The sequence below is a fragment of the Panthera pardus genome, unplaced genomic scaffold, assembly GCF_024362965.1.
Source record: "Panthera pardus isolate Hobbes unplaced genomic scaffold, ASM2436296v1 HiC_scaffold_24, whole genome shotgun sequence".
Taxonomy (NCBI): domain Eukaryota; kingdom Metazoa; phylum Chordata; class Mammalia; order Carnivora; family Felidae; genus Panthera; species Panthera pardus.
The window spans coordinates 60,155,654-60,183,632 of NW_026526810.1; the positions used below are offsets into that span (position 1 = coordinate 60,155,654).

The 27,979-nt window shown below is 39.2% G+C and overlaps 2 protein-coding genes across 5 annotated transcripts in view; both read left to right on the top strand.

Moving 5' to 3' along the window:
• On the top strand, window positions 1–27,918 carry ZNF770 (zinc finger protein 770). 4 transcript variants are annotated; one of them, XM_053889211.1, is made up of 6 exons: window positions 1–111; window positions 1,321–1,399; window positions 10,911–11,210; window positions 12,566–12,807; window positions 16,524–16,730; window positions 23,129–27,918. In XM_053889211.1, the coding sequence occupies exon 6, from the start codon at window positions 23,182–23,184 to the stop codon at window positions 25,261–25,263; it is 2,082 nt and encodes a 693-aa protein (XP_053745186.1). In that variant the 5' UTR covers window positions 1–111; window positions 1,321–1,399; window positions 10,911–11,210; window positions 12,566–12,807; window positions 16,524–16,730; window positions 23,129–23,181; the 3' UTR covers window positions 25,264–27,918. The 4 variants fall into 4 exon arrangements, with proteins under 4 accessions (XP_053745186.1, XP_053745187.1, XP_019298187.1 ...); XM_053889212.1 differs by having other exon boundaries at window positions 12,705–12,807; XM_019442642.2 differs by lacking the exon at window positions 10,911–11,210 and having other exon boundaries at window positions 93–111.
• AQR (aquarius intron-binding spliceosomal factor) overlaps window positions 24,429–27,979 on the top strand; it is a 97,137-nt gene continuing 93,586 nt past the window's right edge. Inside the window, exon 1 of the mRNA XM_019442640.2 lies at window positions 24,429–24,541. The gene's annotated coding sequence lies outside the window, so the exon portion shown is untranslated. The remainder of the gene's footprint in view (window positions 24,542–27,979) is intronic.

Here is a 27,979-nt window from a genome sequence, read left to right on the forward strand (position 1 = left end):
AGCACAGGCCTGAGCCAGCCATGGAGAAAGAAAAGAATGAGAACTCCATCTTTTCCTAATGCTGTCCTGGAAGAGGAATCACAGGAGCACTGTTTGACTTCTGGGAACAAGGTGAGGTACACAAAAACCAAACACATAGATACCCAATTATAAGCTGATTACAGCTGTATCTGCTACAGCTTCCTCCCTAGTGTTTTCATCAAAGTCTGAAAGCTTGATTGCCAAATCTCCACCAGTACTTCAGGGACTACCCACAGCATGCAAATTGTCCCTCCCTCTTTCAGTATTAGAAATCCCACCCACAGTCCTACAAGTATAATGCTGTGCTGAAGCTGGGGTTTAAAGCTGGCACCAAGTCCCCGAATCCTGTTAGTGATAATATGAGGAAGTAAGACATTCAACTTTGTTGGGAAACCAAATCATGATACGGCAGACAAAAATATGAAACTGCTTGGCCACAGTGTTCAACCCAAAGCTACAAACTACTGCAGAGAATACGGAAGCTCCCCAGAAGGTGTGGCCCTTTCCTCCTGTATATATAACTAATTATATTAAGGGAAACCAATTTCACACCTGACTTTACATGCTTTGTAATTGATCAAAATGCAGACAATGGCAGGTTTGGGATGGGAAGGAAACAGCAACAAAAAACTTGTAAAATGTCAGATTTGGCTAATCTAGCTCTTATAGAAATAAAAATCGAATGTATCTCTGATAGTTGTCATATTAAAACCTGAAAATGTGAGGTATAAATATTTATTGTCAGTGAATTTCATATAAATTTCTTACGTTCAGACAGTCACAGATTTCCTGTGAATCCAGACAATTTTCACTGTATTTATGTTTCTGAAATCTAACTCAGTTTCTTCTATGATGTGTTTTTGCAAAGCTCCTCTTCTTATAAGAATTTTTTGTTTGAACACAAAGAATACTCTAACAACTGTCTAGAAAGCAGACACCCAATATCAGCCCATCTTCTTTTTAACCTAAAAAAGGTATCATTTCTCATTAGAGGTTTGGACATCCAGAACAGACCACTGAAATACAGGACTTTTGTGAGCACTATATAGAGAAAGAGAAACCTCTACTGTGAAGGGGCTGATGAATAGGAGAAGGAAGATTTTTCATACCATATTTTGGGCAACTTCAGCTATAATTGAGCTTTGGGAAAGTTTCATGAGCTGCTTCTTTAGGAAACTAAAAACAACCAGAGTGCCTTTAACACTGTGCCATTCTTATTCAACAAATACCTATATAGAGCTTATTATGTGCCAGGCCCTGTAAGTGCTTTACAAATACTAATCTTTGATTTTTTTATAGCAACTCTACAGAGTAGGTGATATCATCATCACTATCTCTGTCCCTATTTTAACAGATGAAGAAACTGAGGCACGAAGAGGTAAGTCATTTGCTCAAGCCCCAGAGCTAATAAGAGGCAGAATCTGGGGAGTATGACTTTAGAGCCCATGGTACCAGCTAACACACCCTCCTCTTTCCAGAGTAGGTCATTATTCGAGGCAGAGGTGGAGGCAAAGAATTAGAAAATGTCCTGGTGCCATGGCCGTGTAGCAGGTCACTTCTCTAGTGTGGAAACACTGCTTTTAAATTCTAGCAACTTCCACCTCTTTAACCTGGATGGTTTTTCTCAGATCTGTGCTTCTTAGATGGTCCTACAATAAAAGATATGATGAAGCGAACACCAAGGAAAAAATTTTAAGAGTAATCTCCAGAATGATCTTGCTTAAGAAGATGAGATTGGTGAACTAAAGGGGTCAATAACAAGATATTAATGGCCCTCTTAGTCACCTTTATGATTTTCATTAAAAAATCAACAAAATGCTTTTTGTTGCTGTATTTACAGGTTAACACGAATAATTTCTCTTTGGTTTAAGAGGAAAGAAGGTATCAATTCCTACAAAATATATACTTTGGCCAAGGACATTGGAGAGCAAGGCCCTTTAAGTATGATTAAGAAGTAGTACAGGGATGTTAATCTGAAAGATTATTTAATAAAAACATAAAAAGAACCTATCTACCCATCAATAGGAGAATGGTTAAATTAAAGAACATCCAGGGGTGCCTGGGTGGCTAGCTCATTCGGTTAAGGGGCTGACTCTTGATCTTGGCTCAGGTCATGGTCTCCTGGTCATGATCTCCTGGTCATGAGATGGAGCTCCACGTCAGGCTCGGCTGGGAGCCTATTTGGGATTCTCTTTCTCCCTTTCTCTCTCTGCCACTCCCCTGCTCGTTCTCTCTCTCTCTCTCTCCCTCTTTCTCTCTCTCTCTCTCAATAAATAAACTTAGGATGTGAAGGTGATCTGGCTGCAACATCTGTCACCCCATTGATCGCCAGGGTTGATTCCGCTGATCTGGCTGGCTAGGCAGGTGTCCCCTTCCTTCCTCACTGCTCCATGTGTGTCCCTCCCGAAGCTGCGTGCTCGGTGGAAGAGGACGACCTTCCCCAATAGAAGAAGACCGTTCTTCGGTCAAGGGTATACAAGTAGCTGCGCTCCCCTGCCAGAACCTCCAAAGAAGTTCTCAAGGTCCATTTGTAGGAGAACATAGGGTAGTCAAGCTTCCAAGACTCCAGACATATCCAAATGAGGCACTGCACATGGCAGTCTGCCTTTCTTAAAAATAATAATAATAATAATAATAATAATAAAAAATAAACTTAGAAAAATTAAAGAACATCCATATGCAATAGAACATGAGGCAATCACTAAAAATAATCAGGTTGATCTATACATATTTCCATGAAAAGATATGTGTAACCCATTAAGTGAAGAGGGCAAACTGCAGAATGCTTTCACAGTATCATGCCATTTTTGTGAGAGAATGACACAAGAAACAATATTTGTTCTTGAATATCTGTGACCTAAGGCATGTCTGCATACAAATAGAAATGGTCTGAAAGAATACATACGAACCTCTCAAGAGTGGTTACCTCTGGGGGTGCCTGGTGGCTCAGTCAGTTAAGTGTCAGACTCAGTTTTGGCTCAGGTCATGATCTCACGGTTTCGTGAGTTCAAGCCTGGCATTGGGCTCCACACTGATGACCCGGAGCCTGCTTGCCATTCTCTCTCTCCCCATCTCTCTGCCCCTCCCCCACTCACTCCTCTCTCTGTCTTTCTCTCTCTCAAAATAAATACACTTTAATAAAAATAAATGGTTACCTCTGGAATATGTGCAGAAGGGGGAGGGGATAGTGGTGAAAAGGAGATAATCTTTTTTACTTTACAGACTTCTACTTGCTTGTGGTAGGTAAGATTCGCCAAATGCACATGAGTTAAAGCACAAGCAAGCATAAGGAAACCATTCACCAACTGGAGAAAGATTAAGAAATAGTCAATTATAAATAAGCTGTGTATCAATTTAACAAACTGCCTCCTGAGATATGTCATATAACCACTTTAGGCACTAGTCCTTCCATAATTATGCATAAATTACTGTGTTATCTTTACTAGACTCCTATTTTGCTAATGCTATGAATTTTGAGGTTTTATTTTTATCAAAACTTAAGAAAAAAAAATAATAGTTTCTGAAAGACTGATAAATAAATAGTTAATGGACTGGTCTTTTATGATTTTTTCTTTTAGAACTCAAATACACATTTAGTGAACTATAACCATATTTTAGACTGATAGGATGTCAGTGTAGTATGAAAAAAACAATCTGAACTCATTTGACAAATGCAGCACACCAATGAGTTCAGACTGAATCTGGTTTTCTTGCCCAATGCTTTCAGCTCTTAGAACTTTTTGGAATTCAGAATTACATCTAAGAGATTGTGACTCATACACTCTACTGTTTCTTTTTTTTTTTTTTTTTTTTTTTTTCTTTTTTCTGTTTAACATATACTGCTTCTTCTATCTGGAATTCCCTTTTCTCCCTGTCCAACTGGCTAACTTCAATTTAGTCTTTAAATACCATCTGTCCAGTGAACTTCAAGGTTGAAGTGTCCACTGACCAATCCCCTGTAGACAGTCCCCATCCCACAGACCTGGACACCCGTAAAGTCCCTGGAACAGCCTTGGAAGACTTGGGTAAGAATGGGGCTTAAGGGAAGCCCTATCTGGGGAAGTGATGGAGTCACAAGTATGCTTAATGTTACATATGTCAAATATATGTTGAATGAAATGTTTAAAATTTCTTAATATTGCTGCATGATTCAAGAGACAATGGGTGAGTGTACTCCTACATGACTAAAATTTGGTGGGTTTTAAACCTCTTTTGATCACCCTCTTGCACCAAACACTCACAGACGAAACATAAACAAAAATTTTTGAAAAATACTCATCTTTAATATGTGAAATGTATTCTGGCATTGTCTAGCTTATTGTAGTCAATACCACTTTCTAAAAATACTGATCAAACCCTAGAAATGTATCATTTTATACATAGTTTGAAAGACCCCAAACTGAACAATATTTGTTGACAAATGCTTGCAAACATCGTCAAACAAAGAATCAAAATGTTAACCAAAACTGCACCCAAAGTTTAGTTAGTTTTTTGGCCACTTCCACTTTCATGTTGTTTCTCTCCATTTTCAGTAACTTGTTTGCCCAAGTAGGGGCAGAAATTCCTGTCTGAAAGTAGGATGACATCAGGTCAAAACCACAGGACGTGTGCTGAGACAGAAACCAGAACAGCCAGCCATCCGGGAGTTGGTACTGTCTTAGCCAATTTTAGATATTTGGTCACCTTATCTGAGACTACGTGTAAACTCACCTATTTCAGTTTCTCAGAAGGCAGCTCTTACTGTGTAATTCAAAGAGTTTTTTCTGCATTCTTTAATGGTTTGGGTTAATTTTAAACAAGGGTTTATGAAATGTGAGCTGGTGCCAGAAAAATGTGGATTAATTTTTGCTGCTTCCCTAGAGAAAGTAGTGGTGTTTTTAATAATAGATTCTAGTAAAGTGTCTATATATTTTTTGAGGACTTAAAAGACAAAGCAAAATATGGGTTGAATAGAGGTTTTTCAGTGTGTGTGTAGACTAAATTGCACATGGCCTGAATGAGAAAAAAATGTTAGTAGAGACTTTTTTTGCAACAGTTCACTATTTAGGTGACCTCAAAAGAAAAGGAATTGATTATATGGATATTGTATCATTGAGGATTAATGCTATCTGCATGTGACAGAAATCCAAAATAGTGGGGAATAATGGTCTTATCTCAACTAAGATAGTATTTAGCTCTCTTGTAAAAGAGGTAGATAGTCCGGAACCGGCATGGCTCCATGATGACAAAGGACCAGGATGCCTATTGTTGCTTACTACTGGTGTTTCTGTCGATGCATTCAAATTCTAGAAATCTGAAAGTAGAAGGAAGGAGACATTGCATGCCCCCTCTCTTTAAGGATGTGTCCAGCAAATTGCATACACTACATCCCCTTATAGGCTATTAAACAGAATATAATCATATGACTGTAATTAGCTCCATGGAAGGTTGGGAAATGTAATCTTTATACCAGGAAACCATGTACTAAGCTAAACAGTGGAAGGTCTGTTACATGGGAAGATGGCAAGGATAGATACTAGGAAAACAAGCGGTTTTTCCCACAAGTATCCATGGCCTTGGATAAAAATAAAAAATAATAACAATAATAAAAAAACACTTTAAGCTCCATTTCTGCAGCCTTTGCCTCTCCTTCTCAATAGTCAGACTTCTCCTTGTTCTTTAATCTGTGGTTAAAGGGAATTACAAAGACCTCTAGTCAACTCAGCTTAGTTGATTACTTTACCCCTACATGGCAGAGCCTGCCATGCTAGGACAGTATGTGGATGGCTGGAACTAGAGCCAATCAAGCCCTAACCACAAGGCCAGGAAACAGGGTCTAGCCAGGAATCAGAAAGAGGGAAATGAATGCTGGGGAAGTAATCAATAAATAGCTTATCACAATGTCTAAAAGGCAGATCTAAGTTAACATGATCAAATCAAAATTCTTGATTTCTCTCCCAAATTCCACCTCCAGATGCACTACCATCCATAGTATTGTTTAATCCTTGAGCTTCTTTTCCTTCACTTTTCATAGACAATCAGGATTTGCTACACATTATGTGGGGCCCAATAAAAAATAAATTTGCAGGGACCCACATTGAAAAATTATCAAGAATTTCAAGACAGCAACAGCAGAGCGTTAAACCAACTGTGGAGTCCTTCCAAGGGCGGGGCTTGATACAACTACACATGAAGTCACCCAATATATATCTATCATGAGATAATATAAAAAACATATATTGGTCTCTGTCTCCAGTTCCCGGCACACAGCTCCCAAAACTCATATAAATTCCTAAGAGATAGGAGTACTACAAGCATCTTTTGTTCTAACGAGGTGACTGAGTGTGTTTCTGGATGACTCTTGGATGAGGACTGGTCACTGGAAAGACCAAGTCATGATTAGAAGCTTGGGATTTTCAGCCCTAGTACTGAGGGCTGAGAGGCAAAAGGGCTGAAAGTAGAATTAATGATTGATCAGTCATGCCAACATGATAAAGCCTCTCTAAAATCCTAGAAGTATGGGGTTTAGAGAGCTGCCAAGTGGGTGTACACATCCATATCGGGAGGGTTACATACTCCAGCTCCATGAGAACAGAAGCTCCTTCACTAAGGGACCTCCCAGACTTTGCCCCAGATAGCTCTTGATCTGATTGTTCATTTTCTCATTTATCATATCCACTAATAAACCGGTAAATGTATGTAAGCATTTCCCTGAGTTCTGTGAGCCACCCAGGTGCCCTCAAAACATTTCTTAATTGGTAAACTTCTCTCCATCTCCATGATTACATCCTATATCTTTGGTCCTGGACTAAATGGTATTGGTCTCTTAACAAGTGTACCAGCTTTCACTTTTGTCCCTGCTTCAGTGGTGTTCAATCAGGGAAGCAGAACCACGAGGGAGGATACACACACACACACACACACACACACACACACAATACCTATATAATACACATCAAAATATATTTAAAATGTATTTAAATATATAAAATGTATTTATATAAATATATTAAAATACATAAGCACTTGACTCCAAGTGAAAAAAATAAGAACAAAAAGTACAATATATTGAGCACCAAATATACTGTAGACATTGTATTACATATTTTATATTATGGCACAATAGAAAAAATATAGATTTTGGAGTCAAGACAAATCTGGATTTGAAACCTACTCCCACACTCACTAGCTGCATGACTTTGACAAGTCAACTAAACTCTAAGTCTTTATGTTTCCTAATGCATAAATAGGGACAAAAATATTTCCTTTCAAAGTTCTTGAGAAGATTAAGAAATTAGAAAGGAATCACAAGGATACTTACTGGGTTTGAGAAAAGACTAGAAGACATCACTGAGACCCTTACCACAGAGATAAAAGACTTAAAGAAGAATCAATCAGAGATGAAGAGTAAAATAAATGAGATTGGAAACAGGCTTGATGCAATGAATAGCACGCTGGAAGAAGCAGAGGAATGAATTAGTAACCTAGAAGACAAAACCTAGAAGACAAAATAATGGAAAATAATAAAGAACAAAAGAGAGAAAGAAGAATTATTCAACATGAGAATAGACTTAAAGACCTCAGTCACTCCATCAATGTGACTGATATAATGTAATATATCATATACAATATATCAATATAATATAATATAATGTTTGTATTATAGGAGTCCAAAAAGAAGAGAGAGAAAAGAAGGCAGAAAATTTCTTTCAAGAAATAATAGCTGAAAATTCCCCTAGGAGACACAGAGAACTACCATCAAAATAACACAACAGGCCAACACCAGGACAAAAACAAGAAAAAAATCTTAAAAGCAGCAAAACAAAAGAAGCCCTTAACCTACAAGGGAAAATCCATAAAGCTAGCTAGAGATCTCTGAACAGAAATTTGTCAAGCTAGAAGACAGTGGCATTATATATTCAAAGTGCTAAATGGGAAAAATCTGCAGCCAAGAATACTCTACCCAATGATAGCAAGGCTATCATTCAGAATAGAAGGAGAGATAAAGAGTGTCCCAGACAAACACAAACTAAAGGAGTTCATGACCACTACACCAGTCCTGCAAGAAATATTTTTTTTTTAATTTTTCTTAATGTTTACTTATTTTAGAGAGAGACAGAGTGGGAGCAGGGGAGGGAAGAGAAAGAGGGGAGACATAGAATCCAAAGCAGGCACCAGGCTCTGAACTGTCAGCACAGAGTCCAACGTGGGACTCAAACCCATGATTTGTGAGATTATGAACTGACACTTAACTGACTGAGCCACCCAGGCACCCCAGCCCTGCAAGAAATATTAAAGGGGGCTCTTTGAGTGCAAAGGAAAGACCAAAAGTGACAAAGACAAGAAAGGATCAGAGAAAATCTCCAGAAACAATGACAAAACAAGTAATAAAAATGGCACTAAATACATATCTATCAATAATTACTTGGAATGTAAATGTACTAACTGCTCCAATCAAAAGACATAGGGTGTCAGAATGCATAGGAAAAACAAGACCCATCTAAATGCTATCTACAAAAGACTGTAGACCTAAAGACACCTACAGATTGAAAGTGAAGGGTGGAGAAACATTTATGATGCAAATGGATGTCAAAAGAAAGCCAGAGTAGCAATACTCATATGGGACAAACTAGACTTTTTCATTCTTGTATTGTTTTTTTATCATGATTTGGTTTCAGGGTAGTACTGGCTTCATAGAATGATTTTGAATGTGCTCCCTCTATTCTATTATTTGTAAAATTTTGATCAATATTATCATTAATAATTTTTTGAAATTTTTGGTGGAATTCACCACTGAAATCATGTAGTCTCGGGCTTTGCTGTGCTGGGAGATTTTTTTATTCCTAATTCAACTTTCATTCTTGTTATTGGTCTAAGAAGATTCCCTATTTCTTGGATTCAAAATTCATGATTCAATCTTGGTAACTTATATGACTTTAGCAATTATCTGGATTTTTTCCCTAAGTTATCTGATTTGTTAGTACATAACTTTATAGTAATTTATTATCACACTATGTATTTTTGTGGTATCTATTGTATTGTTTTCTATTTCCTATTTTAGTTTTTGAGTCTTCTTGTTTTGTCTTAGTTAATGTAGTTAAAGTATTGCCAATTTTGTTTATTTTTTTGGAAAAAAACAGTCATTTCTTTCTTTCAATGTTAGGTTATTGTTTATCCTGGTTTCTATTTTATTTATTTCTGAATTTTCTTTGTAATTTCCTTCCTCTACTAAATTTCAGATAAGTTTCTTCTTTTTCTAGTTTCTTGTGGTGTAATGTTTATTTGAACTTTTTTCTTAATACAGAATTTATAGCATAAAAAAATTAAAATAGAATTATGATATGATCTAGTAATTCCACTACTAGGTATTTACCCAAAGAAAATTAAAATACTAACTCAAAAAGGTATATGCACCCTTATATTTACTACAGCATTATTTACAATAGCCAAGATATGGAAGCAACCCAAGTGTCCATCAATAGATGAATAGATAAAGAAGTTGTGGTATATGTAAAAATATGGAATATCACTCAGCCATAAAGAAGAATGAGATCTTGCCATTTGCAACAATATGAAGGGATCTATAGGGTATAATGCCAAGTGCAGTAAGTCAGTCAGAGAAAGACAAATACCATATCATTTCACTCATATATGGAATTTTTAGAAACAAAATAAATGAACAAACAAACAAACAAAAAAGAGACAAACAGGGCATTGTGGGTGGCTCAGTCGGTTAGGCGTCTGACTTTGGCTCAGGTCATGATTTCATGGTTCATGGGTTCGAGCCCTGCATTAGGCTCTGGGCTGACAGCTCAGAGCCTGGAGCCTGCTTCGGATTCTGTGTCTCCCTCTCTCTCTCTCTCTGCCCCTCTCCCACTCACGCTCTTTCTTTCAAAAATAAATAAATATTTTTTTTTTAAATGAGAGACAAAAAATCAGACTCTTAAACACAGAGAAGAAATGATGATTACCAGAGGGGGGTGGGGGGAATGAGTGAACTAGGTAAAGGGGATTAAGGGTACACTTACCTTGATGAGCACTGAGTAATGTATAGAATTGATGAATCACTATACTGCATACCTGAAACTAACATAACACTGTATGTTAACTATACTGGAATTAAAAAAGCAAAGGCTTTGAAGAAAAGTTAGGACATTTGAGTTTTCTTCCACAAAAAAATGGGTAACTCAAGATATTTTTAAATAGAGGATTGACACGATTTAATTGGGGTATAGTAAGACCACTCTAGTTTCTGAGTAAAACATGGAGGGAAGAGAAAAAAATTTGGATTTGGCAAATTCCAAATGAGGCTTTGTTGGAAAAATCCAGGACACAGAGAGAGAAAATGATGATCATATTTTAATGTGAAACGTGAATGAATTTAAAGGATATTCAGAGGACATAATCAATAATAAATGAATTTTGGTTCATGTTGATTGTGAAGTTTCAGTGGGATAGCCAGGAGGAGTTACCAAATACAGAGTAGGCTATGTGGGACAGAGAAAGAATTGGGAGTAGAGCTTCAGATGTGAGAATCTAGGGCATACAGATGGTTTTCAAATTTATGAGCTTACTGTGTGCTAAACAAACCTAATAAAGTTCTGTTCTTTAAAAAATATACATATATATAATAAATATTTATATAAAATGACACATATTTCAAATATAAAATATAATTTAAATATACAAAATATATATCACATATTAAATACATAAAATGTATTTATATAAATATAATATTACACATTATATAACTATATAAATATTTAAATATAGATACATAATAAAGTATATAAATAAATTCCTATATATATGTATATATTATATATACATGAGTTTGTTATAGCGCTTTGGCCTCACACAACTATAGAAGCTGATAAAACAGTGTATGTGCCCCACACCCCCCCCAGGCTCTGGCACTTAAAAGGGACAATGAATATGAAGGAGGAGAAGGAGATGTGAGAATCAACTGGAACCTGGAGGGTAAGCTTCTACACATCTACAAGGATGGACTGGAATCGGAAAGACTGTCAGTCTCTCATCACTTCCAATCCTCCAACTTGGATGAGGGCATGTGTCCCACAGGAGAAGCTGATGCCCTTAGTCATGGGACTGAATATGCTCTTGGCCCAGGACTTCGAGAAGCTGAAGGATAAAATTTGGCAGGAGCTGAAGGAGCTGTGGGCCAGATGTTGCCCCAGGCCAGGAGGGTGAGTCAGCAGATTACAACAATGTAAATCTACTGCAAGAGTGCCTGTGCTCTGCTCCCATCTTCCAAGTGTAAAAACAATAGGCTACTGCTTCTTTCTACCTTCCAAATAGTGTACAGAATTGTACTTGTGGCTGCCTGGGTGGTTCAGCCGGTTAAGCATCAGACTTGGTTTCAGCTCAGGTCGTGATCTCACAACTCATTGGTTCAAGCCCTGCCATCGGGCTCTGGGCTGACAATGTGCAGACTACTTTGATTCTGTCTCTCTCCTCTTTCTCTGCCACTCCCACACTAATGCTCTCTGTCTCAAAAATAAACATTAAAAAAAAAAAAATAACTCAGGCAACAACAGATGTTGGCAAGGATGCAGAGAAAGAGGATCTCTTTTGTACTGCTGGTGGGAATGCAAACTGGTGCAGCCTCTCTGGAAAACAGTACGGAAGTTCCTCAAAAAATTAAAAATAGAACTACCCTACAACCCAGCAATTGCACTATGAGGTATTTATCCAAAAGATACAGGTATGCTGTTTCGAAGGGGCACAAGCACCCCAATGTTTATAGTAGTGCTATCAACAACAGACAAAGTATGGAAAGAGCCCAAATGTCCATCGATGGATGAATGGGTAAAGAAGATGTGGTACACACACACACACACACACACACACACACGTATATACAACGGAGCATTACTCGGCAATCAAAAAGAATGAAATCTTGCCATTTGCAACTACATGGATAGAACTAGAGGGTATTATCCTAAGCAAAAATAGTCAGAGAAAGACAAATATCATATGACTTCATTCACATGAGAACTTTAAGATACAAAACAGATGAACGTAAGGGAAGGGAAGCAAAAATAATACAAAAACAGGGAGGCGAACAAAACAAAAGATTCTTAAATAAGGAGAACAAACAGAGGGTTACTGGAGAGGTTGTGGGAGGGGGGATGGGCTAAATGGGTAAGGGGCATTAAGGAATCTACTCCTGAAATCATTGTTGCACTTTATGCTAACTAACTTGAATGTAAATTAAAAACAAAAAGCAAACAAAAAAATCTTTTTGTGAGGTTTGACAACTCTGAGCCATGCAGGGAAGGGAATTCTGGGAAACTTAATTCCAGCTTAGCTAAATTGACACAATGCAATCTCTCCATACTCCTTCAATTAACTCAACTTGCTGTAGGTATCATTTAAAAATTCAAATCAGACCTTCTTAAACCCTTCCAAGTGCTTTCCCTTGCATCTGGAATAAAACCCAAACCCTTTACCATGGTCTACAAGGCTACACAAGATCTAACTCCTCTGTTCTCTGAGCTCATTTAATTTTGTAACACTTCCTCCTTGAATGTCATTTCAGAGCCCCTGGCCTCCTACCAGTTCCTGAATCACAGCGAGATCATGCCTGTCTGAGGACCTTTGCACCAGCTGGATCAATTGCTTGCAACACCCTTCCCATTGATGGATCTTCATATCACTAGCTCTTTCTTATTATTCAGGTTTCAGCTCGATGTCATCTCTTTGATGCAATTTTGGAGTGGTGGTGGGGCTCTAGAGCCGATGGCCAGGAAAGAATTCTTGAGACATCTTTGGAGCAAAAAGGTGATTTTATTAAAGCATGGGGACAGGACCATGGGCAGAAAGAGCTGCACTGGGGTTGTGAGGAGTGACTGATTATATACTATGGAGTTGGGGCAAGTAAAGGCAAAGGAGAAGTTTCTGAAAGGACTTTCATATGTTAAAGAAGATACTGGAAGTCAAGTTAAGATTATTTTTTTCTCTAGTAAGGCATTAACATTAAGATTATAGGGAGCTCCTAGAGAAGTGTTATACTCTGCCTATCTCAAATATTTGTCAATGAGCTGCAGGTTATAAGGAAATTTAATTTTATCTATCATTTTCTTCTTGCCTTTGTTCCTCACATCTCTATGGAGGGGAGGGTGATATTAGGGCTCCTGGAAACTGAGTGTATAGGTTTCTGGAGATTAGGCTATCGATAAATTGCCTTTTTCTTGTAATTTACTAAGACATCTGTAAACTGATGGAGACTCATGTCCCGCATGACTGTGATAATTTATTTGTGTTATTTGTTTTTCCCTTTCCTTTGTTCTTGGGCAGCCAGGAGTGCCTGAGGAATATCACACATATTCCACCTGGGGAGGGGAAGTTGTGGGGTGTTAGCTTCTGCCTTGGTCTCAGCTTGCCTTTGGCTCCCTCATCATCCTCAGAGACCTTCCCTGACTACTTAATCTAAAGAAGTCCTCATGATGTAGTTTTGGGGTGATGGGGGAGTCCAGAGCCAATGGCCAAGAAAGAATTCTTGAAGATGTCTTTGGTGCAAAAAGGTGATTTTATTACAGCATTGGGACAGGAAGAGCTGCACTGGGGTTGTGACAGGTAATTCACTATATACCCTCAGGTTGGAAGGGGATCAGGGATAGAGTAAGTCTCTAAGGTATTTTGGAAGCAAGGTTTTCAGGACATTGAGGGGCTAGCTGTTGGTAGGGAAACACCCTTTATTATTGTTTAATAAAACCTGAGTCATGAGACCCTTCAGATATATATGGGGGGGGGGGGCATAAGCATGGAGTATGACTGTCAGCATATATCTTGGGGCAGTTGAGATAAAGGGAGTAGACTTACAGGATCCTCAAGGTTGGGATAATGTTAAGCTAAGGTTCTCTTTTGCCCCTAGCAAAGTGTCATCATCGAGGCAGCTGAGCTCCTAGAGGGAGGTCTCTCTGCCATTCTCAAGGACTTGTCAATGGGCTGTAGGCAGTAAGGGAATTTAACTTTCCATTTGCCTTAGTTTCCCACATCATCATAGCAAGCACTTAAACCCCTTTCCTTTGTTCTTGGGTAGCCAGGGGTGTCCGAGGTATATCATACATATTCCACCCAGGTGGGGGTGGGGTGCCAGCCTGTACTTTGCCCTCAGCTTGCCCCACACTCCCTCATCACTCAGACACCTCAATTTTGTCTTTGTCCCAATAGTCCTTTTATCCATCAGAAATTATCTTGTTTATTTATTGTTTCCTTATTTCCTATCTTTCCCATCACCATCACTATCAGAATGTAGGCCGTGCGTAAGAGCAAGGACTTTGCCTGTCTTGTTTCTCTGCCTGGCACATAAGTGTGCTCAATAAATGTCAAGGGAATAAATAAAAATATTTGGACTTACATCAGTTTTCAGGGCTCCAGACCCCATGAACTCCACGATCACCCCAAAAGCCTCATCATTCATATGGCCATAACAAAGGGCCACAAAATGCATGGTTTACAATAGAAATCTATTCTCATGTTCTGCAGGCTAGAAGACTGAAATCAAGGTTTCGGCAGGTCCAAGGTCCCTCTGGGGATCTGGGAGTGAATGCTTCTTTGCCCCTCCTAGCTTGTAGTAGCCTGGAGGCTCCTTGGCCTCTGACTGTGTCACTCCAGCTTCTTGTCTCCATGATAAGGGAGCATAACGCAAGCTGACAGGCCTTAAACCACCCCCCCAACACCCCACCCCCACCCCCAGGTGGGATATGTGTGATATTCCTCTGGTTCTCCTGGCTACCCCAGATCAAAGGAAAGGGGAAAAACTAAAGGACCTCAGTCTCCATCAGTTTACAAAAATCTTAGCAAATTACAAGAAAAAGGCAGTCTTATCAAGCTCAGTTTCCTAGAGCCCCAACATCACCCCTCCATAGTGATGTGGGAAACACAGGCAGAAGGGAATGGCAGATAGAACTAAATTTCCTTATAACCTGCAGCCCATTGACAAATACTTGAGGCTGGCAGAGTAAAACTTTCTCCAGGAACTCCCTATTGTCTCAATGCTAATGCTTTGCTAGGTGGAAAACCACCTTAGCTTGACAATAGCTAGTCCTCCGCTATCCTGGGAATCTTCTTTAGCATATGAAAATCTCACTAGAAACCTCCCCCAACTCCCAAATATATAACCAGTCTCTCCACAGGATTCCAGGGCAGTTCTTTGTCCCCATGGGTCCTGTCCCCATGCCTTAATAAAGTCATCTTTTTGCACCAAAGACGTCTTCAAGAATTCTTTCTTGGCCATCAGCTCTTGACCCCACAAACCTCACCCACTATTACCCCAAAACCTCATTATTCACATGGCCTTCTCCTCTGCGTGTCTGTGTGTGTCTCTGTGTCCTTTTCTTTTTTCTTTTTTAAAATGTTTTATTTATTTTTGAGAAAGCGCAAGTGGGAGATGGGCAGAGAGGGACGGAGGATCTGAAGCGGGCTCTATGCTGACAGCGCCAGGGAGATGGATGTGGGGCTTGAACTCATGAACCGTGAGATCCTGACCTGAGCTGAAGTTGGACACTCAACCGACTGAGCCACCCAGGTGCCCCTCCTCTTCTTATAAGGCAAATCATCATTGGATTTAGGGCTTACCTCAAACCAAGGATCACTTACTATCAAAATCCTTAATTCTATCTGCAAAGACCCTATTTCCAAAAAAAGTCACATTTTCAGGTTCTTGGGCTTAGGACTTGAGCACATCTTTTTGGGGGGACACAATGCAACTCAGTACAGGGCTGATGAAAGATTCCTTCTATAACTGCTACTTCCACTGAGTCAGGGTCTCTCATAGATCTGAACTGGGGACTGCCTCTTAGGACCCTCAGTGAGTGTCATGTACCACAAGAAATAAAGACATTTGGGGGTAATGCAGAAAAAAAAGGATTTTCATATTCCCTGAAATAGAGGAATGACAGCTGGAATGTAGACAATGATTAATTAAAAGTTTGTAGAATCCAGGAGAGTCTGGGTGGCTCATTTGGTTAAGTGTCCCTACTTCAGCTCAGGTCTTGATCTCGCAGTTGGGTGAGTTAGAGCCCCATGTGGGGCTCCGTGCTGACAGCTCAGAGCCTGGAGCCTGCTTCGGATTCTGTGTCTCCCTCTCTCTCTGCCTCTTCCCTGCTCACACTCTGTCTCTCTCTCTGTCTCAAAAATAAATAAACATTAAAAAATAAATAAAAACAAAAAAAGCCTCAGCTCAAAGACAGTCTCCACCTGAAGCCCCAGATAGCTTTAGACATTCCTCCTCCTCCCTCCTGCCCTCTACATATCTTCTCTTATCACATTGTACTTCCTTGTACGTTGTTCTAAGCTGAAAACTACATTGACTTCAAGGACTTCATATACTAAGAAATGAATCTTTCGCACTTTGTACAGGATATGTCATTGGTTGATTGATTCATTCATATGCCAATGAATGATTAATTATATCCCCATTTTACAGATGAGGGAACTGAGATTCAGAAAGGTTAAATAACTTTTAAAAAAAAAGTTTTTTATTTATTTTTCAGAGTGAGAGTGCGAGCAGAAGGGCAGAGAGGGGGGGACAGAGGATCTGAAGTAGGCTCTGTGCTGACAGCAGTGAGCCTAACGTGGGGCTCGAACCCACGGACCCTGAGATCATGACCTGAGCCAAAGTTAGATGCTCAACCAACTGAGCCACCCCAGTGCCCCAAGGTTAAGTAACTTTTGAGGACATATACTAGTGAGTTGCAGAGGTAAGATACTAACTCAAAGGTATGTCTTGCCATTTTTCCTTGTCACTACCATCCCTCCCTACAATGTTCTATCCTGCCCTTACAGTTTCTGTTTATCCATATTGTACCCATTGCTGAGTCCCCATTCAAATCTTACCTAATCAGTGAAATCTTTCTGATGACCTATTTGTGATAACTTCTCCTTTTCCCCCAGAAGCCTCCTGAGATGGCTTTCAAAGTGAATGGGGGAAAGTTATGATGTAGGGTATGTGGCCTTGGAGAATTGCTTATTCATGTCTCATCTGTGTTCCACACTCCAAATTCAGGCTCTTGGTGCAAAGGCCTATGTATTTTGCAGGCAATGCACCCTCCATTGGTTCCAAATCTCACGTAATATTCTCTCACAGTTTCATATCTTTCCTGAGGATTTATGTGGCTGGTGATGGATGCAATTGTTTGCATGGTTTAGTCAGCTGAACTTCCAGGAGAAGCTGCAGAATGGAGCAAGTCCCCAAGGGTTATCTGAAACACACAGAGTCCCCATACTGGGGTTAGTACTTAGGACACCTAAAGGTTTTCCCCTCCTCTCTCTGTCTCTGCTTCTGTTGAAAGTAAGGGCTTCAACCTTTTCCAAATGTGACTCCTCCAAGGTTGCTATATAAAAAGCAAAAGCTTATTTTCTATTAGCCATTTCCTCATGTTACCACACGGAAAATAGACACTTACTTTTCACTGGCCCAACTTTTTCCTTTTTAAATAGAGGAACGTATATCGACATTAGAAATAACCATTTTTGTTGTCAGTGGTCCTTGAAAAGTAATGCAGGAAGTTACTTACAGTTGAAAGAAAATGTGCTTGTTACCTGTCCTCATGACCTCATCTCTCAAGCTGAGACAGTTACAGTCTGAACCTGCAAAAATCCACAATAATTTTCCAATGTCTTTTGTACTTAAAATTTCGGGTAGGTCTTATTCACATCTTAAACATCTTATTCAATAATAATGTGCCACCCAAGTCTGTAACTTAACTACAACATTTAACCCTTACTTGTGTCCACATACAATACAGAGATGATCTATAATTTGGGAAGAAGTAGTGAATTAAAAGTTCAGGTCTAGTACTAGCCTACCTGTGTTCAAATTCCATCTCTACCATCTATCAGCTGTGTGACATGGTGTGTTTCTTATCGCCTCAGCCTCATTTTGCTCATTTTTTTTTTATTATTTTTTTTTAATTTTTTTTTTTTAACATTTTATTTATTTTTGAGAGAGAGAGAGACAGAGCATGAACAGGGGAGGGGCAGAGAGAGAGGGAGACACAGAATCGGAAGCAGGCTCCAGGCTCTGAGCCGTCAGCCCAGAGCCCGACGCGGGGCTCCAACTCACGGACCGCGAGATGGTGACCTGAGCCGAAGTCGGACGCTTAACCGACTGAGCCACCCAGGCGCCCCACATTTTGCTCATTTTTAAAATGAGATCCTATCACTTTATAAAGTTGTGTTTAATATAAAAAGTAATACATGATAAAGCTATTTAAGGGCTTACTACGCTCTAGGCACTATGTTGAGCACTTTACATTCATCTCATCGAATTGTCAGAGCCATCTCAACAAACGCCCTTCTCCACTTGTCTATTCTCTTCCTCCCGCGAGGGCACTGCGGTGTGGGCGGCGCTGGGGGTAGGGACCCACCTCTGGAGCCCCACCCACCACCACCCAGCCCCCTGGCAGACCACGCCTAAGGAAGGGCGGCCCTGGGGTGGGGGGAGCCGGTTTCCAGCCGGACCGCGTCCCTGGGCGCTCCCGAGCGCCGCGCCTGCGCGCTCAGCCCGTCGCCGCGCCAGCCTTGCGGACGTGCGCCCGTAGCCTTCGCGGCGTCTGGGCCCTGAGATGCGCGCCTACCCGGTCCGTGCCAGCTCCAGGTGCGTGAGGAGGACTTGAGGAGTCCGTGTGTGAGGTGGAGCGATCCTCGGGAAGGGTCGGGCCTGCCTCGATCTCTCCAAGGTGTCCGGGGACCCATAGCGGGGGCGCCAAGACCTTAGCCCCTTTCCTTTTCCACTTCCCCGCCTCCCGACTGCGTCTCATGGGGGACGGCAGTCTGTCTCCTAGAGGAAGGCGCAGAAAGGATGCTTTTCCCCTGCTGTGTGTCGAGTCTCCTGTGGCATTTTTCCCCTGGCTGCGGCCAAAGCAGTTTTCACCCTTCCTTTCCTAGTGTGGGATTTTGCAGTCTCTGGATTCGGCTGGACCCCCTAGGTGCTTATTGGTTGTGGACGATTAGGGCGACGGCCAGATGTCAGGGTCCTCTGTCCATTTCAGCCCCTCTGGGACGAGAGGTGAGGGTTCAAGGCCACGAGAGTGGGCCAGGGGAAGTGGGGCAGAAGCGGCCACAAAGGAGGAAAGGTTGTGATCAATGTCGCCAGAGATTATTCCCCAGCTGGAAGTGATCCAAGTTTCTCTCCGGTCTTTTTTTGTTCACTTGCTTTTTGTGAGATCCTTATTTCGCTTTGATGGTGTTAGGTAAGGGTAAAAAACCAACAGGCTTTCAGTCGGGAAGCGTCTTGGAATTTTTTAAATCGGTTTTTACAGTCTTCCAACAGAGTGTTGTCTTGCAGTTGTCAGAATAATCTTCAGGTTGAACCTCTGAGGTTTACTTTTTTTTATTTTCAATTTAACATAGGAAAAACAACATGGTGTTGGCTTGGTCTTGTTTGTTTGTTTGTTTCTTCTTTGGGATTACCAACAACAAAAATATCAATTGAGAGCACAGAGAATCAGTTGAAGTGGGATTTGGAGCTTTATCAAATTAATATGCACCCTGTATAAGTACATAGGGTACCGCACTTGGAACATTGGGGATCCCGAAGCTATGGCTTATAAATAGCAGATGAGATCACTGGTTGCCACCAATGGTTCCAACAGTACAGGGCTCCCAGTAAGTGCTTTCCCACATGGTGTGAAGGCAAGTGACAACAGAATACAGTTTTAGTGCTAGTGGTAGGTGATCAGCCATAGACACTTTCTGGCATAGGAACCCTGTTAGAATCGGAGATGGTTGTTGTATGTGGTGCAAGTGTGGGATTTTTTCAAGAGTATTCCATGGAAACTATTAAAGAGGAAAACTGTACAGTAGGAATCGAGGAGGTCAGCTGTAGGCCAGAATCCTTTGTGTGATCTTTCAGGCCTGACTGTAGACAATTGCATGGTTTTGGCTGGCTGGCCTTCTGGAGGAAACTGCCCTCTTCACACCAGACTTGTGCATGGCCAGTTTCTGGGGGGAGTTGCAGTCAAGGACTCACTCCTTCCCTCCTGCTACCCAGGCTTATACTAGATTGCATTGTTGGCTCAGGTACTTCCATTCTGAAAGATCTTGGCTGAAGTATTTCCCAGGTGCCTCTGTGCCCACCAAGACCTCTTTGGGTAGGTGGGGGGAGGGACTTGCTTGAGGTACTTTTCTCCGTTTTGACTCAGGACCTTTCCACTCCTTCGTCTTCCCTTCCTTCGTCTTCCCCTGGCCCACAGATCCATGAGGAGGCAGAAGCCTTTTTGTTCTGGCCTCCTCTGCAGAGAGATGATTGTGTGCACTGCATCCATCTGATCCTCACCTAGTATAGTTCTGTTCAATGGACCCTGGGGAACCAGTACTTGTTTTGCCTTTTGCTTGCACTGTGGCAGTAAGTGAATAAAGGCTTGATTATTACTTTCATTTTGGCTCATTGTCCTAATTGACCACCTTGACACCTGATAGCTCGACAGGAATGAAATAAATTGCCAAGTTCTTGGCAATTTACTGGATTCATGACTTAATTTTAATAACCAAAACTGTTGCTGTGTTAGCATGTTTAGGGATTTGGAGGTTGTTCACCAGTAACTCCATGTAATGAAAATGCATATTAATAGCACCAACAGCTGATTGTCACTAACATGGATATCTGCGTTATATAGTACATTTTGTAAATTAATATAGTGGCTTGTAGTCAGAGTCTTTTATTTTGCATAGACTAGTGTGGCATATTCCATTTGGCCTCTAATTAAATTTTTTGATAAATTTGGGGGGTTATATGGGCCAAGTGAAGAAAATCAGATACTGTTGCTTTCCTTAGTAATCCTGTCTCATCCTGTGGGCCCCAATCTTACCTAACAGATTATTTGGTTACTTTGAATAAAGTGATTGATTTGTTGTGGGTTCCTCTGTCTAGTGTTGTCTGAAGAGATAACACCAGGAACAGCTTTCACAAACTTTCTTAATCTTTATACAGAAGTTTCACAAAACCGTATTTATCTTTACTATTTGTAATACAATCTGATATATTCTACTTTTTATTAAACAAAATTGCTGATCATAACCCACTATATTGATTTCATAATCCATTAGTGGGTAGCGATGTACACTTTGAAAAACAGAGATACAGCAACTGGTAGAAGATACTTGCTCAGTAAATGAATTTTTTGCATGTTTCTAATTCACATTGCTGAAGAGAACCACAGTGGGTGTGTTTGTGACTTTGTGTTTAAGGTGTCTTCTAGGACAAGGCAGTTAATAGCAAATAGCATATATGTTGAATATTCGCAAGATCAGCTGACAGAAAGAAGAACGCGGAGTTTCTGGTAGATTGATCAACTTTCTGATCTCAACGAGAAAATACATTAGATGAGAAAGCTAGAGGAGCTTTTTTTTTTTTTTTTTTTTAAATCTCTGATCCCCTTATTTAAGGTAGTAAAAGGATTAGAAGAAAATTGGTTTCTGATAAAAGGGAAGATAGGTTTTTGTGAAAATACCTGGTAAACTTTTGAATGTGTCCTCCAGGGGGATATTGGAGAAACCATTTTTATCTTCATATTAACTTCAAGACCAAAATGATCCTTTTATTATATTGTCTGAAAAGTGAACCACACTCAACTTTCAAATTACTTAGCCATTGATAAATATAGAAGTAGCCAATTTGCCTCATTGCTTTTGTACATGTCTTTTGAGAGCTGAACAACAAAATGCAAAGAAGACATAACTACAAATTTAGTTAATGTATTTATTTCTTAGGTAGAAACCCTAAAAAATTATGCAGACAAGGATAAAGCTTTAAAATTTGATTACTGTTGAGCTAAGTAATACCTTACATTTGTGTATTGCTTCACAGTTTTCCAGCACATTCAGATGCATTATCTCCATGATTCTCACAACTTGATATGGTAGGCAGGCCAGGAGGCATTTTTCCCATTTTAGAGATGAAGAATCTGTATTTCTTTCTTTCTGCCACTGAGATCATATGGTGACAAATCTAGGACTAGAACCCCAGTTATCTGGGCCATTTTCTCCCAGCTGTCCATGTTGTCTTTGTTGGTCCAAAGAAGTAATTAAAAGTAAATACTGTTATGGGCGCCTGGATGACTCAGTCAGTTGAGCGGCTGACTCCATTTAGGCTCAGGCGTTGATCCCAGGGTCATGGGATCAAGCCCTGCATCAGGCTCTGAGCTGAGCATGGAGCCTACTTGGGATTCTGTCTCTCTCTCCCTCTGCCCCTTTGCCCCGTTCACACTCTCTCTATATAAAAATAAAAATAAAAAAATAAATACTGTTAATGAGGTGGCTAAGAAATCCAACTTTGGTATCTGAAACATTGCCTTCTCAGATTGTGCCCATGGTATGCTATAATTAAATGCAAATACATCTTATTTTTAGTATTATATTTTAATTCTTACACTTCTTACCTGTCTAGATTAATTTTTTTTAAATGACAAAACAAATACTGACAAAGCTACTTACTAGAGAACTAGGAAAATTGGAATTAAAAGGTCTATTTAATGTTAAGAAATTCATTTCAGTCCCCTTTTAATGCATTATCTCAATTAGAAATCCAACTAATATTGATTTTTAGATATATATTTTTTTAATTTATTTTTTTAATTTCCCTCTGTTAATGTTTATTTATTTTTGACAGAGAGAGAGCATGAGTGAGGTGGAGGAGGGGCAGAGAGAGGGAGATGGGATCCAAAGTGGGCTCTGTGCTGACAGCAAAAAGCCCATTGTGGGGCTTAAACTGAGGAACTGCAAGATTATGACCTGAGTCGAAGTCAGACGCTGAACCAACTGAACCACCCGGGCGCTCCTAATTTTATTTTTTTTTAAGTAAACTCTATACCCGACTTGGGTCTTGAACTCACAACCCTGAGATCAAGAGTCCTATGCTCTATCTCCTGAGTCAGCTAGACGCCCCTAAAGATTTCTTTAATTTAAAGACTCATCATTTCTATGTATGAAGTTAGTTTTATGATTCTAAAGTATTCATCTAAAATAGTTATTAACTTACTTATAAACATAGAAAAAGTCCAGGTTCCTCTCTACCCTTAATATCTTTAGCCAAAAGACAAATTATTTCTTTTCATATGAATAAGTTTTAAATTAATACATTTTTATTTTTAATTTTTAGACATCTGTGGAGTTTAAGAACATGGAGTTCATCAGAGTATATCACTGAAGAATATGATGGCTGAAAACAATTTAAAAATGCTAAAGATTCAACAGTGTGTAGTAGCCAACAAACTACCTAGAAACAGGCCATATATTTGCAATATTTGCTTCAAGCACTTTGAAACGCCATCAAAATTAGCTAGGCATTATCTCATTCATACTGGTCAAAAGCCATTTGAATGTGATGTGTGTCATAAAACTTTTAGACAACTGGTTCATCTGGAGAGACATCAACTAACTCATAATCTGCCTTTTAAATGTAGCATTTGTCAACGCCACTTTAAAAATCTGAAGACGTTTGTGAAGCACCAACAACTTCACAATGAAACCTACCAGAATGACGTTAAACAGGTCAGAAGATTGCTGGAGGCCAAGCAAGAAAAGCCGGTATATGGGATGTATCATACTTTTACCACAGAGGAAAGATGGGCATTACACCCGTGCTCTAAATCTGATCCTGCATACAGCCCTACAAAGAAAAGAAAGAATATTCATGCATGTACGATCTGCGGCAAGATGTTTCCATCACAATCAAAACTTGATAGGCATGCACTTATTCATACTGGTCAGAGGCCTTTTAAGTGTGTCCTGTGCAGTAAGTCTTTCCGACAGTCAACTCATTTAAAAATTCATCAACTCACGCATTCAGAAGAAAGACCTTTTCAATGTTGTTTTTGTCAAAAAGGATTTAAGATTCAAAGCAAACTTCTGAAGCATAAACAAATCCATACCAGGAATAAGACCTTTCAGACTCTTTCATTAAAGGTGAAGAGTCCAGAATCATGCCCGCTGCCTAATAAATTAAATGCAAAGCAGGATAGTTTGGAAAATGGTGATTTAGGTGAATCTGAGGAGAATAATCCACTTGATGTCCACTCTATTTATATCGTCCCTTTTCAGTGTCCAGAGTGTGAAGAGTGTTTTGAATCAGAGCAGATTCTCAATGGACATAAGTGTTTTCCTGCCAGAGGTGGCAAAATGCCAAGCAGGCTCAAAAGAAGCCACAACTATAAAACCGTTGTTAAAAAAATCTTGGCTAAACTTAAACGTGCTGGGGGTAAGAAATTAGATAATCTTCGATCTGAGAAAAAAGTATTTAAAAACAATTTCTTGGAAAATTGTGATCTTATTTCTGGTGAGCAGAGCCCTGAACAAACCCAGAGAACATTTATGGGTCCTCTTGGCAAGCATGGAACATACAAGACAGTTGGCAATAAAAAGAAGAAAACATTGACTTTGCCATTTTCTTGGCAAAAACACTTCCAGAACCAAAATGTGGGTAAAAACTTGAAAGGTATCCTTACGACAGAAAACATGTTAACTATAGATAATTCAGCGAATAATAAAGACGTATCTATCTACGGTTCATCAGGTGAGGAATTCTTTAATAACTGTGAAGTGCTTCAGTGTGGTTTTTCAGTTCCAAGTGAAAACCTACATACTGGACATAAGATGTGTCCTTGTGACAAATGTGAGAAAGTGTTCCCTTCTATATCCAAACTACAAAGACACTATTTAATTCATACTGGACAGAGGCCTTTTGGCTGTAATGTTTGTGGGAAATCTTTTAGACAGTCAGCTCATTTAAAAAGACACAAATTAACTCATATTGATAAGATTCCTTATAGACGATCTCTTTGCCAAGTAGAATTTGAAAATTTGAACCAACTTCTCATTCATCCAGGTGATAATGTTAACTATAATGCTTCCCAACAATGTCAGACTCCCGGTTTCCAAAAATATGAGGCCTCAGAGTCAGATCAAATATCAGAAATAAAAGTTAAGGCAGAATCGGAGGATTTCATTCTTAGTCCCCCCTATAGGAACAGGCAGCCCTATCTCTCCAGTGTACTTTTGCAGTCAGAGCAGAGCCATCACGGTCACTGTTGTGGTTATTCAGGGCGGGCGGAGAGGAATGATGGCCTTCTCTACCAATGCAGTGTTTGTTCCAAGAGTTTTAGATCTCCATCTAAACTGGAAAGACACTATCTAATTCACGCAGGGCAGAAGCCATTTGAATGCTCAGTCTGTGGCAAAACATTCAGACAGGCTCCTCATTGGAAGAGACATCAACTTACTCACTTTAAGGAGTGACTAACCACAAGAGAAAGTGGTTCTCAAATTCAGTTACGTAACTGACAGAACCAGTAACACATTCGTAGTCTCTGATAATCTTGGTCTTAAAGCCTGTATCATTTTAAATGTATTTTTACCAAAAGGCCTTCACTAGGTTGGGTGATTTCATAGGCAGTTGCTTGTTCTGCATAGTAGGAAGCAAGATACAGTATGTAGAAAATTAATAGGATGTTTTAGGAACAGCCAAATTAAATTTAGGGGGAAGAACATGGTTTGATGCCACACAGTAAGCATTTATTTTATTTTAATATATACTTTGGCTGTACTGAAAATATAAATCCAAGATGTGGTACAATAACTCAGTTCATTCATTTTTTTTTTTTTAAAGGACTTATTCCTTAAGGCATGCCATCTCCTTAAGACTGAGAGGTAAAAATTGGTTTTTAGCTGCAGCAAATAGCCCCACTACATTTTACTTGTTTTATATTTCACACGAAAGCATAATTTTGTCCACCTATGGCTCAAATTCCATTGCAAAATTTTTTTCTCTTGTAAGTAAAAAATACAAAAGCAGTAAAAGTGAAGATGGATGAGAAAATCACAGTATTATTTTCATTGGTCTTTTGCAAGCTATTCTTAGGATTCTGGTAGCTTCACCTCCTTTTCCACAAGTGATTAGAATTGGTTTTTTGCCCAGCTTGCTGTTTTTCCCAAATTTAAAAGTAGGAGAGAAGTTAGTATGCACCTGTATACATTTACCATGTTTACTTATCAGGAATATTGTCCAAGTGCCATAATCTCTTTGATGTTCTGTATGCAGTGTTATCTTTTCAGAGGAATAAATGCAATTCATCTATTTACTTGGTGATTGACAGCAGTAGCTGTAGACTTAAGACTCCCCTTTAGATCTGCATCTCCCTAAGACTTTGATTTACTTTAGTAAAACTTTGTTTTAATGCCTCATGCATTGGGTGGTTATATGACTTAAGTAAATCTGTTAAGTTTGATCAAATGGCAAGGACTAGGTCTAGTTCTAGTTTATTTTCTTTTTGATTTTTTTTAATGTTTATTTATTTTTGAGAGAGAGTGAGAGCATGAGTGGGGGAGGGGCAGAGAGAGAGATGGAGACACAGAATCTGAAGCAGGCTCCAGGCTCTGAGCTGTCAGCACAGAGCCCAATGCTGGACTCAAAACTATGAACCGTGAGATCATGACCTGAGCCAAAGTCAGAGGCTTAACCAACTAAGCCACCCAGATGTCCCAGGTCTAGTTCTAGTTTTTAAGTCTATGTTTCTTGCAAGAGTCTAATGCTAAAGAACATTATTTTGATAATTCATAAATTGTTTTGATAAGTAAGGTAATTATTCCCATATAGGAATAAAGTGCTTGCAGAATTGAGGGTATCCTTTTTCTAAACAGCACTGTCATTATTTGGGAAATATTGAATCTTAAGCTATAAAAGACTTACACAACCACAAATTGTCCTTCATATTTGCCATTTTTTAGTAAAATCTTTAAGAATGAGATTTCTTAGTAATTAAAGAAAATAACCATTAGCTTTCTAAAAGAACAGGTGGGTATTTGTCCTATCACAAATATAGTGGCAAGCCCTCTATTGAGAATGGATAAAATGAACATTCTTTGCTTTGTAAGCTCTGTGTCATACTCTAAAAATTGTCTTTGTGTAGCAGGAGAGAGGAGGGGACATTGGTATCTTCTTTTCCAAACGCATTTTGAGAACCTTGGGTTTAATACACAGACATAAAACAACAGTACAGAGAATGCTCAGTGATGTATAAATGTGCAGGAGAATCATGTTTTAAAGAATAATTTATCTTCGATTTCCTTCAGATATGTTCCTCCAGTGCAGGCAACATGATGGTTTACAGAATTTGCTGTACACAAAACTTTTCAAGAACATACCTATTGCATAAAAACAAGGAATAACTAGTTCCTGTTTTCCAAGAATATAGGTTCAAGGGGTTTTCGTCTGAAGTTATGTATTTTGGGATTTTCCAAAACTATTTATGTAATTTTATTTGAAGTAAATGTCTCATTTAGTCCTTTCCCAACCCAAACAGGGAGAGTTCTAATAGTGTTGTGCTTGTATGATTATTAGACTTTCTTTACTTAAGTGATAACTACTATACTTTTTTTTGGCCCATGCCTTTTTAAGCTGTTTCATATTGAAAGTTGGAATATTGTACAAATTTTGTCAAAGATGTACTGTAGTGCTATTTGAAGTACCTGTAACAAAATACTTATTTACCTTTATCATTGCAAGCTTCTTGTGGAAACTTTATAGGAATGAAAGTAAACTGTATACATCCATAAGAAGATTAAACATTAGATGTTACATGATTTGCTGCATGCTAGAACTGTTGGTATTGTTGAATCAATCACTTTGGTTTTCTGAAAAAATAAACTTTATAAATATCTTTAAGGAGATTTATTAAAATTTTTTTGTTTCGGTGATTCCAGGCTATAGCATGATTACTTCCTGAAGTAGTTTGATTGGCTGAGTTAGTGGAATTATTGTTTCTTGTTTTGTACTGCAGTAGGGCCAACAATTTTAGGACAAAATGTGTGTGTGTTGAAGGAAAGTAGATGGTGATTAAGAGTCTTGGAGAATTCAAATTTCAGAATATTTTAAAAATAAACTTTCAAATTATACAGTTTGGACTTTTTTTTTTTTCTTTAAAAAGGGAAAATCACATAATACTGGCATAAGGTA

Excerpts from the sequence above, each read along its gene's own strand:
- ZNF770 (XM_053889211.1), top strand. The coding sequence starts at position 23,182 with ATGATGGCTGAAAACAATTTAAAAATGCTAAAGATTCAACAGTGTGTA.